Source organism: Carassius carassius, chromosome 21, assembly GCF_963082965.1.
Source record: "Carassius carassius chromosome 21, fCarCar2.1, whole genome shotgun sequence".
Classification (NCBI taxonomy): domain Eukaryota; kingdom Metazoa; phylum Chordata; class Actinopteri; order Cypriniformes; family Cyprinidae; genus Carassius; species Carassius carassius.
This window is the reverse complement of record NC_081775.1, coordinates 29,436,134-29,448,294: the sequence shown is the minus strand read 5'-3', so window position 1 is coordinate 29,448,294 and position 12,161 is coordinate 29,436,134. Positions and strand designations below refer to the sequence as shown.

Genomic DNA, 12,161 nt, shown 5'->3' with positions numbered 1-12,161 from the left:
ATGGTAGCGCTCACCTTTTCTTCTCCGGACAAGCCTTTTTCCAGATGCCCCAAACAATCGGAAAGGGGCTTCATCGGAGAATATGACTTTGCCCCAGTCCTCAGCAGTCCATTCACTATACTTTCTGCAGAAGATCAATCTGTCCCTGATGTTTTTTTGAGAGAAGTGGCTTCTTTGCTGCCCTTCTTGACACCAGGCCATCTTCCAGAAGTCTTGGCCTCACTGTGCGTGCAGATGTGCTCACACCTAACTGCTGCCATTCCTGAGCAAGCTCTGCACTGGTGGCACTCCGATCCCGCAGCTGAATCCTCTTTAGGAGACCATCCTGGCGCTTGCTGGACTTTCTTGGACGCCCTGAAGCCTTCTTTACAAGAATTGAACCTTTCCTTGAAGTTCTTGATGATCCTATAAATTGTTGATTTAGGTGCAATCTTAGTAGCCACAATATCCTTGCCTGTGAAGCCATTTTTATGCAACGCAATGATGGCTGCACGCGTTTCTTTGCAGGTCACCATGGTTAACAATGGAAGAACAATGATTTCAAGCATCACCCTCCTTTTAACATGTCAAGTCTGCCATTCTAACCCAATCAGCCTGACATAATGATCTCCAGCCTTGTGCTCGTCAACATTCTCACCTGAGTTAACAAGACGATTACTGAAATGATCTCAGCAGGTCCTTTAATGACAGCAATGACATGCAGTGGAAAGGTTTTTTTGGGATTAAGTTAATTTTCATGGCAAAGAAGCACTATGCAATTCATCTGATCACTCTTCATAACATTCTGGAGTATATGCAAATTGCTATTATAAAAACTTAAGCAGCAACTTTTCCAATTTCCAATATTTATGTAATTCTCAAAACTTTTGGCCACGACTGTACATACTATGTATTTATTATAATAATTACAATAACTATGTAATAACTAGATAACTAACCCTGAACCTACCCCTAAACCTAACCCTACCCTATGTAGTTACCTTGTATTACAGAACTTTCTAAGATAAATACACTGTAAGTACACGTACTGTAAAATAAAGTGCAACCATAATTATTCATAATTTGCATTTTAATATATTATATCTTGTCACAAATAATTATAACTGAATATAAAATGCATAGTGTAACAATGAATTGATAAGTGTTTTAAGTGTATTAACTGTGATTACATCAAGACAGTACGATGCATTATAAGGTGCATTACAAGGCATAATTAATGCATTAAAACTACTTTTATAATGCATTATACATAAACACTTTAAGTAAAGTGTTTAATGAATTTTCTTTTCTTTTTTTATTTTAACCCACTGACAGATATTTTTCATTTTAAACATAAACTCACTAAATTATTATTATTTTTCTTCAGTAAACAAGACTTAAAATCTCAGGCCATTTTGTTTCTCAAGTAAATATATTTTGATTTAATAATGTTTATTTGGTACTGGAAATCAAGACAAAAATACTGTGTAAGAAAATCAGTCTAGTCAGGATTCTTTTGATCATTTGCGAATGAAACCCATGTGCCATTTTCTGGGCTCTTTTGGGGGATTTATTGGGAAGTTGATCAACACTTTGGACTTTTATATCAAACATCTGTTGTACCTTTTTTCCTGGCCTGTGCGATGACATCAGCAGCGCTCTTGCTCATCACTTTGGTGATGTAAAGTGGGCAGTTGGTTTGATTGGCGACGGTCACAGCCCGGTTGACGGCCTCGGCCTCCACCTATAAAACAACGGCCGACACTCACTGACCTTCAGCTGAAATTACAGACACAGCAGCTATAAAGTGCTGCTCGGCACTTCCTGCACATTATGTGCAGCTAAAGGTTTCTGGAAGGCTGATGTGTCTGCGATACCAATGATCAATGAGTCTGGCTGTAAAAACAGTGGGAAAGTGGAAGTCTGAAATCCCCTGATCGCTAAAGGGAAATAAACCATAAATGTGTTTTAGTGCAGCATGTCTGAAGGGTATTTTGGAAGGGTCTGGATGTAGGATGACGTGCTAAAAAGCCCTTCCATGTGGTACACAGCTGTGATTTTGCAGTGTGAATTGGTGTAGTTTGATGTGCATGTGAAGTGTTTTACCTCCTCTGGGCGGCTCAGAACATGTCCTTCTGGACCAGTGATACCCAATCCCAGAATCCTCTTCTGCTCCTGTATGTGAGTGTATATATATTTATTTATATTAATGAATGAATGAATTTTTTTTTAAGGTAGAAAAGGTGAGCTCACCTCAGCAATGACGTCTCCGTTCTCTGCGTGCACCTGGGCGATGGCTCCCAAGTCCCTGATCACACTGAACACCTCATACATCTACAACAGAAAGGAGAAACACAGCACTGGGTGTAGTTTCTGTGTTTATTCAGTGCGGTGCAGTTTGTTTTATCATCTGCTCTGGATCTACAGCTACAGGAAATGTGCTGAACATCAGAGCAAACATGTCTGTTCCCCTGTGACCATCAGCCCTGCACGCTCAAATCATGGAGAACTCATCAGCACTGCACTCTCAACGCACCAAAAACACTAGTACTGCTCATTTAGTGTCTAATAATCCATCTTTATCAGGATAATTAAACAAATATGCATGAGAAACCATGCATACCTGGGAGTCGTTTAGCTGGAAAATGTCCTTGTAGGCCAAGTAGACCAGGAAAGAGTTGACACCTGGGAGAAAAAAAAATCAGGATGTAAGACATCAGACATGGACGTGCATACAGAGATCTGGAGCTGCTGAAACAGGGAAGGTTAAAGTAATGAGTTCATGGACTTAAAAGCAGAAATGTGCTGGTTATATTCTTGTTTAATCACCTGCAATGATTCTTCCCTCGAAAATGTGTGTAATTTTTGCAATAAAGTGCCTAAATCATCACTTTCATGTGGGAATACTGTTCTTGGTGTATGAACTCCATTGATAAAACTGCTGCACTGTGACATTATTTTTGTGACTATTAAGCATTTTTTGCCCCCGACTCTTATCATTGAACTGCATTTGACTCGTTTTACTTTTTGCTAATACTGAATTATTCATTCACTCTGTATTTTTAAATCCTTAGATTTATTGGATATACTTTTTTGTTCTAAATTCTATAACATTCATTATATTGGTGTGTTTTATTTATTCTCAAAGCTGAAGTGCCTAAAGCGAGACTTTCCACTTGAGAACACTGTTATAGGTTAATAATCACTGATGTAACTGCAGTATTTCGATTTCTCTCTATATAAATAATCACTTGCACATAGTATGTGAAAGTCACCATATTTACCCACTTGAGATGAGCATTTATTATCACTCTAATCTCATGTTAAAACATAATGTTTAAATCCTGCAGCAGTACTTTTTGATACATGTGAATTTTTTAAATAGGGAAAAAAGTAAAGTAAAAAAAAAGGATCTTCTCTGTTAAGCAACATTGCCACGAATGCTGTCAGCTGATCTAACCTACTTGTAAGCTGTGCATTGTTGTTGCACACATGCAAAAGTGTGTAAAGTGCAGAGGAGCATACCGTGATCTTTGACCAGCGCCTCCAGCTCCTCCTGCATGCCCTTGTGCCACTCTGTGATGTCCACATGCAGAGAGTAATCGCAGCAGGACTTGTGATCGGCCCACTCCCTCCACTGGTTAAAAGCAGCGATCAGACTCACTCCTGGCTCTGGGACCACATGATCGACTGAAAACACACAAACACATCAAAATATAGTAATACTGTATGCTTATGTTGACGGAAATGTAAATGTATAGCAGGAAATGGAAAGATATTAAACATGCCATTTGCCCCAGTTTTTAAGCTAAATGATCATAGAGAATGACATTATGATAGTTGTGATAGTACGAACGCCATATTTTAGTATCATTCATATACTGGTACAGCATTTATTCATATTTAGAATTTGTATTTTTACATTTTTTAGTTTTCATTTTCATTTTAGTTTAAGTTTTAGTAATTTAGTTATCTTTTAATTTGTCATTGAAAGCATATAAACACAAACATTTTATTATTGTGTGTGTATTATTTCGTTTTCTTCTTTCCTTACGGAAAGGAACTGGACACATGAAATGTCATGTACAACATTTTTAAATTTGTATTATTATTATTATTATTCTTTTTTTTTTTTTTTTTTTTTACACTTTTTAAATAAATTTAATTGAATTAAAATGTAGTTATTACCGCCAAACACACACACATATACATATAATAAATATACATATATACAGTCGTGGCCAAAAATATCAGCCCCCTTGGTAAATATATCAAAGAAGGCTGTGAAAATTCATCTGCAGTGTTAATCCTTTTGATCTTTTTTTTTTTTATTCACAAAAATGTATCCTTTCATTGGATAATAATTATTTAAAATTGGGGGAAATATCATTATGAAATAAATGTTTTTCTCTAATTGGCCACAATTAAGGACACCCTTTTATTGAATTCTTTTTTTAAACCTCCATTTGCCAGTTTAACAGCTCTAAATGTTCTCCTATAATGCCTGATGAGGCTAGAGAACACCTGACAAGAGATCAGAGACCATTCCTTCATCCAGAATCACTCCAGACCCTTTAGATTCCCAGCTTCTCCTCTTCAGTTCACCACACTCATTTTCCACAGGGTTCAGGTCAGAGGACTGGAATGGCCATAGCAGCAGCTTGGTTTTGAGCTCAGTGACCCATTTCTGTGTTGTTTTTCAGGTTTGTGTTTGGGTTATTATACAGTTGGAAGATCCAAACATGGCCCATTATAAGATTTCCAACAGAGTCAGTCACTTTTTTATTTTTTTTTATCTGTTGGTATTTGATAGAATCCATGATGCCATGTATCTAAACAAGATGTCCATGACCTCCAGCAGAAATATAGGCCAACGACATCAAAAATACAGCAGTATATTTCATTGTACACATGGGGTACTTTTTATCTCTGTGTTCACCAAACCCATCTTGAGTGTTTGCTGCTAAAAAGCTCATTTTTAGTTTCATCTGACCATAGAAGCCAGTCCCATTTGAAGTTCCAGTCGTGTCTGATAACTGAATATGCTTTAGTTTGCTTTTGAATGAGCTGGGAGAATTTTTCTTGAAACCCTCCCAAACAACATGTGGTGATGTAGGTGCTGTTTGACACTTTTTTAAAGGTTTTCTGACCCAGAGACTCAACTTTTTTCTGCAATTCTCCAGCTGTGGTCCTTGGAGAGTCTTTAGCCACTCAAACTGACCTCCTCACCGTGCATTAGGATGATATAGACACACGTCCTCTTCCAGGCAGATTAATTATTGCCCTGATGGTGGAAATGGGAATTTTCACTGCTCTAGCTCTTTTCTTAAAGCCACTTCACCAATTTGTGAAGCTCAATTATCTTTTGCAGCCCATCAGAAATATATTCTTTGGTTTTTCTCATTGTGATGGATGATTAAGGGAATTTGGGCTTTGTTTTCCCTCCTCTTTATATTTCTGTGAAACGGGAAGCCAGAGCTGGACGATTTCATGTTTATAATCACGCTGGAGTGCTCAAAATTGTGAATATTAATCGGAATATACTTCAGAGTTATTTTACTCATAAGAATTTCTAGGGGGCCAATAATTGTGCCCAACAAGTATTTGAGAAAAACATTATTTTCATAATGATATTTCCCACCCCTTGTAAATTTTGTAAATAAAAGATCAAAAGGATTAAAAATGCAGATGAATTTTCAGGCTTCTTTGGTCATAACAAAGCGGGCTGATATTTTTGGCCACGACTGCATATATATGCATATGAATGTATTTATGTGTGTGTGTGTGTGTGTGTGTGTGCATGTGTATCCGCAATTTAAGGTTTTCAGTATATTAAAATAATTAATCAAAATCTCATGAATTTTTAAAATCTCAGTTTAACTGAGGTTTAATCTGCCTCGTAAATATATACAGTATATATATATATATATATATATATATATATATATATTTTTTTTTTTTATGTTTTATGTTTTAGACGTACTGATCATAGTGGTGCCACCAGCAAGAGCAGCTCGTGTGCCCTGGTAGAAATCATCAGCAGCTGTCATGCCCCGGTCGGGCATCTGGAAGCGGGTGTGAACATCGATGCCACCGGGTATCAGCATCCTGCCATGGGCATCGATGGTCTTCACACCACCAGGAACTATGAGGTTTTCACCGATTTGCCTGGAGACAGAAAAAGAGACAGTCACAAAGGACAACAGGGGTCATCTCTACTATCAGTCATTATTCATGAATATAAGCTATAATGACAAGAAAAATAATGATGTCAAATAAAAAGAACAACAACAAAAACACTTGCTTGATGACTCCATCCTCCATATAGATGTCGGCATGGAAAGACTGATCATCATTCACTATCTTCGCTCCTTTGATTAGAAGTCGGTCACTCTGGGAGACAAAGACAATACAATCATACAAAAATGCATTAATTCCCAGCATTTATATATACAGTAATCTGACTGTAACTCAATAGATATCACATGCTATCAGTTTAAGTACAGATACACTTCGTCTTGCACAGTATGAACAATTAAACAAAAATGTATGTGCATATTTCACAGTAATATTTCTTTCACTGGCAGTTTTTAAAGGCCACAAACCCACTGCCACTAAATACAGCTTTCACACATTTTCTCATCTAAATTTGCTATGCTTTTCAAATTGAAATTACATATATATATATATATATATATATATAATAAATTGTTATTATTTGAATATTTTGAATTGAATTGAATTTAAAGTCATATATTATTACATGACCGACAAGCACTGGACATCAAGTTCAATCAGAGGTGAAGCATAAAGATCACTGAGGCACATCAGAGAAACACAGTGATTCTTATCATGCTAAATTGATTCTGACATGCCATCATGAGCCCAAATGTCATTTCAGGACACTGCCATCGACTGCGGCCTGCATGCTTCTCTCCTGTTCAGACACGCAAGCACAGAAACATGGTGCATATTTATTTTCACATCACTGCAATAAAAAATAATCTGGTTTAATGCCATAGCATTGACACTTTAACCCTGTCGTGAAGGTGTGAAGGACATAAACCCTTATCCAAGTGCATGAAGGGAATGGTGGGTGGGTTTAATAAGATCTCAGTTGCCTTGTGCTCTGTAATTAAGAACCTGATGGGATAATTGTCATGGAAGTCCTATTTGGTAGCTGTTTGTCTGCTAATGAGTAGCTATGAAGGGTGGAGAACAAGATTTTGTTGGATTGACTGTTGCAAACTCAAACAACTACAGACAAAATCCCATGAATTAGGACTTAAGATCACAATTAAGTTCAAGATGCTTTACGATCATATCTAAATTATTGCATTTTAAGAAACAAGCACACATGAGCGGAACCCCAATGCTGTATTTAACTCCTTATTATGACCACAAACTTATATCACAAAATATTTTATTTCATGATAATGATGCATGAAAATATTATATATATATATATATATATATATATATTTTTTTTTAGAAAATAAGGGTTTTACAATCTAGTTCTAAAATACATTTAAAACCATTAAAAAACGAATAAACATTTTTGTTACTATTAATTTTATTAATTTTGTTAGTCGGCAAGCCACAGGAAAATATTGAAAACAGCTGGTCCTTGAGGTAATTGTAGTACATTGGGCGAGAAATTCCAAATATATGCCTCTCATTCATTGTCCTCAAATGAAAAAAAAATAAGAAGTAGCATCTATAATGGATAACAATGAAAACAAAAATAGCCATAATTTTTGCTCATGCAGATAAGATTATTACATTATTCTAAACTGTCAAGGGTCTACTTTTATTTGAATACATTCATAACATCAACAAGACGTTGCGCTTATGTAAAATAAAGAACACAATCAGGATGTGCTTTCTGCTGTCTCTGTGTAATAAAGCCAGGTAAAAACTCAGGAGCGGCAAAAAACATATACTTGCCTCACAGACATGAGACATAATTTATAGAAAGCTAGAAACGTCTACTCTAAAATAAACCAATTCAAACACAGAACAAATACTCTGTGTTCATCTAAAGGCATTTCCACTGTACTGCTGAGATGACAAGTCAGCATCCACTTTTTCTTTGCAGCTGACACTGACTCAGAAAGCAATAGTTTATTAATACAAACCCTGAATACACATTAGAAATATCCCCCAGACAACTAAATTGGCTAGCAATCATTTTTTACATAGATATTAACCTTTAAAGTAGTAAATATGGCTTGGGAAAGAATGATCATGAAATGGCTTAAACATCTGAATGGAAATCAGGCCTAATTCATCTCTGAGACAAAGCCTTTCTGTTCATTCTGTTACTATGAAACACACAGTAACTCCAGACTGCATTTATCATCACAGCTGGCGATCACTCATGCTGTTAGCTGAAAAACATCTTGCAAACATCCAAACCATCTTAACTGTGTTAGTCACAGTGGAAGAACTGCGGCTCTCGAGCTTATCTGTGATGTTTAGAGCGAGCTCGAGATCAATGTCAGAGATCAAGATGAACTCTTTTTATTCAGCCGTGACGGACATGTGCTCTGTAGTCTGTACTGTTGTTGGTTGTTCGCTCCTCTACACAAATCCATTACTAATGCTGAGTCCAGACAAATGCTGGCAGCATTACAGCCCAAAGGCTCATTAAAACAGACCTTTACATCTGCTTTACTGCTGAGCTTTTGGCTTATTCAGCAGTTCTTTAACGTCTTAAGCCATATTCAGGAATACCGACCAACTAGAGGATTGAAGAAGGTAGACAACATCTCAAATCTTACAAAATGGAAAGTTAAGGTCCTGGATGCTAATCGGCCTTCATTATGCTTCCCAAATTTGATCTGGATAAGCCTGATAAGTACAAAATATATCACCACGATTGGCTGACAGTGAACTCTGACTTTCCTAGAAAGAATCAAAGCTTTGGCTATAGGTGAAATATAAAGTTATTTGTTTTTAGTTAATAAAGTAGATCACTTAAGCACAAACAGACATTTAGTTTAGTATATAAATGGGTTGATCTTTGGTAAGATTTGACCACACAAATGGCAGCTATTTAAGCTCTCCTGACTGTATTTGTGGCACAATTTGAAAAGTAAATGAATGAATTAATGAATAAATTAAGATTAAAGACCACAAATTAAGCTTAAGATGCTTTAAAAATCATATCAGAATTAAAGTATTTTATTTTAAGAGACAAGCACTGATAGTAAAATAATAGTGGCAAAAACTAGTTTTTATTCAAGTTTTAATTTCACATGTCAACTTTATGATTATCTAGTATGCACATATTTTGAGTTCTATTGGTGACTAGCAATGGAGTTTGATAGAAAATACTATCCATTGTTTGTTAGAACAGAGATAACAAAAAATGTTTTAAGACTAACATTTCCTGAGAACAGTGAAAATACCCCAAAAACTTTTTCCTCCACAAATATCAGCTAGCTAATGTAAACTGTATAGATGTTAACCCCAATGCGGCTTGGAAAAGAATCAGGAAAGAATCAGATCATGCAATTATCCTGACATGAGGACATACATGTCAACTATGACACAACATATTACTACTCATCTCTAATTAAAAAAGTAAATCACAGTTACAATAATGCACATGCAATATAATGAAAAATATGGGTCCAAAAAACGGCCACTAGTTAGCATGAGACTAGTGTGATAGAATCGTTTGCTTACCTTTGCCTGTCCAATATTACAACTTCAAGATGACATAAAACCCAATCCTGCTAAATTTGGCATGATACCAGAAATGGAAACTGACGTAAGTTTGGGCTGGAAGTTTTAAATCGACAAAGGAACACAATCTTCCTGATTTCTGCATGTTCATGGTGTTTGATGACCAAAAAATAACCGGATAATAAAAGCTACACACTCTGACACCCATCTGAAAGAGCAGCACCTAGATAAATAGTGACTTTACAACTCAAATTACACGTATTTTACATAGAAGAATAACAAAAAATATGAGCAGCATGAAGTATTGACTATGACCACATAAATCCTCAGGATGCTGGCACTGTATGCTCTCATTGTATTTCTCAACCTGCAAAAAAGTTTCAATATTTTTCTATGGTAATCAACATTATACAACAAATGCTGTTGTTAGAGCTGAACTCGTATTGAACCCAGAATATTCCTTTAATCCATTGTAAAGCCTGTGAATGGGCTTAATGGGTCATTACGTAACAGCAAATGTCCCTCCTCTAGATCATGCATTACAGTGTTTGTACATGAAATGTTAAACTAAACGTCTGTTATGGTTAAATGTATTTCCGACAGCTAATAGCGCCTTCTGCGGCTCTGTTTAGATTAAAGAGACAAATGCAGCACTTAATAATTGACTTTTTCCTCAGATGCACATGTAGTGTGTACGTGAGGGGCTGCTAATGATGGCCTCCAGAGAGTCCATCCATACCAGAACAAATCCCTGTGACCCACTTACAGTGAATCTGGTGCATACTTTTATCCTAAAGACACACACACACTAACTCAAGCTACTCCAATTGACAGTCATAATGGCCCTTGGACAGAGTGCACTCCCATCCTGCGTGCACTTTCCGAAAGTAAGTGTGCTCCAGTAAGTGGGTCAAACGCTCAGATTCTTCACGTTTTGGTGTTTCAAGGCTTCATGTGAATAACATAAATGCATGTAAACGTGTGTAAGAATGCAATCCAAACACAAAAACCCTATAAATACATGTGCATTTACATGCCTGGACTGAGTATTTTAAGGGTTGTAGTCTGCTATGTTTACTTTGATGTGGCTTTCAAAAAAAATAAAAAATAGACTAGACATTTTACAGATCTCTTAGTCATGCTACATAAATGCCCACAGACAAATGATTTAATCAGGTCAAAGCTGGTTCACCAGTCTCAATTTCTCTTCCCACATTTGTGTTTATTTTGGTTTTGAACTGCAAATATTGTACAGTATTTTATTGAATTAATTTCATACTTCTGTGGCCAAAGTGATATTTAGAGTATTTTTACTTTGTGCAGTTACATGCATGGAGATACTTCTAGCTACCAAGTCATTGCTTTAGAAATATGCAAGTTTGCAATTCATAACAGTGCAGCTGCCACATTAGACACTACATCAAGCATTAGCGTTGCTTTCTTCTACATATTTACAGCTAACAATTCTGGTTTAAAGGAATAGTTCAACCAAAACTGAAAATTATTTACCCCCAAACCATCCAAAATTGAGATGAGTTTGTATGGTCATCAAATCAGATTTGAAAAAATGTAGCATTGCATCACTGTCTCAGCAATTGGTCCTCTGCAGTGAATGGGTGCCATCAGAATGAGAGTCCAAACAGCTGATCAAAGCATCACAATAATCCACACCACTCCAGTCCAGTCCATCAGTTAATGTCTTGTGAAGTGAAAAGCTGTGTGCTTGAAATAAAGAAATCCACCATTAAGACATTTTTTTTTTTACTTTAAACCGTTGATTGCAACTAAAATACAAGACCATAATGCATAATATTCAGAATGTCCTGTAAATCAGGAGAGAAATCTGCACAAATCAAGCAATGTTTACAAGTTAATACAGTTAAAAACAGCTCTAAACAAATGTGCGAGTGGATTTTGAAGTGAGAAACTTTCTCACTGAAGGAAGCGTTATTGTGGATTATGGCCAGAATCGAAAGAAAAAGTTAAAAACATCTTAATTATGTATTTGTTTCTTATAAAAATGCTGCTTTTCACTTCTCAAGACATTAACTATTAGACTGGAGTGAGCTTTTAGAGTGGTGTGGATTACTTGTGGATTATTGTGATGTTTTTATCACCTGTTTGGACTCTCATTCTGACGGCACCCATTCACTGCAAAGGATCCAAATAAATTTTATTTTATTATTAGAGTTTGTTTTACAAGCAAATACTTTTAAGTTTTTATACATCAAAATTTCACCCGCACTTGTTACTTCCTGTTTTATTTGTAATTATTTGAGAAATTTACTAGCAATGTCTGAGTGAAAATAGTTTCTATATCAATTGTTTTTCAGTGTAACAGTAGGACTATCATGATAGACTCTCAGAGGTCTTTTTTAAACATGAGCTCAACTGCTTGCACTAGCTGGAAATGTTCAGTCTTTCTGCGCCAGAGGGTTAATAATGAGTTCAGCTTCAAATCAGAATGAGGTTTTCGGGTTCTGAACTAG

At 36.1% G+C, this 12,161-nt stretch overlaps 1 protein-coding gene across 1 annotated transcript in view; it reads right to left on the bottom strand.

Moving 5' to 3' along the window:
- LOC132098092 (dihydropyrimidinase-related protein 2-like) overlaps nucleotides 1-12,161 on the bottom strand; it is a 30,531-nt gene that overhangs the window by 6,549 nt on the left and 11,821 nt on the right. Inside the window, exons 2-8 of the mRNA XM_059504215.1 lie at nucleotides 6,284-6,372; nucleotides 5,963-6,147; nucleotides 3,505-3,669; nucleotides 2,603-2,664; nucleotides 2,233-2,313; nucleotides 2,086-2,154; nucleotides 1,603-1,723 (exon numbers count right to left, since the gene is read on the bottom strand). Coding sequence (XP_059360198.1) covers nucleotides 1,603-1,723; nucleotides 2,086-2,154; nucleotides 2,233-2,313; nucleotides 2,603-2,664; nucleotides 3,505-3,669; nucleotides 5,963-6,147; nucleotides 6,284-6,372 — 772 coding nt within the window. The remainder of the gene's footprint in view (nucleotides 1-1,602; nucleotides 1,724-2,085; nucleotides 2,155-2,232; nucleotides 2,314-2,602; nucleotides 2,665-3,504; nucleotides 3,670-5,962; nucleotides 6,148-6,283; nucleotides 6,373-12,161) is intronic.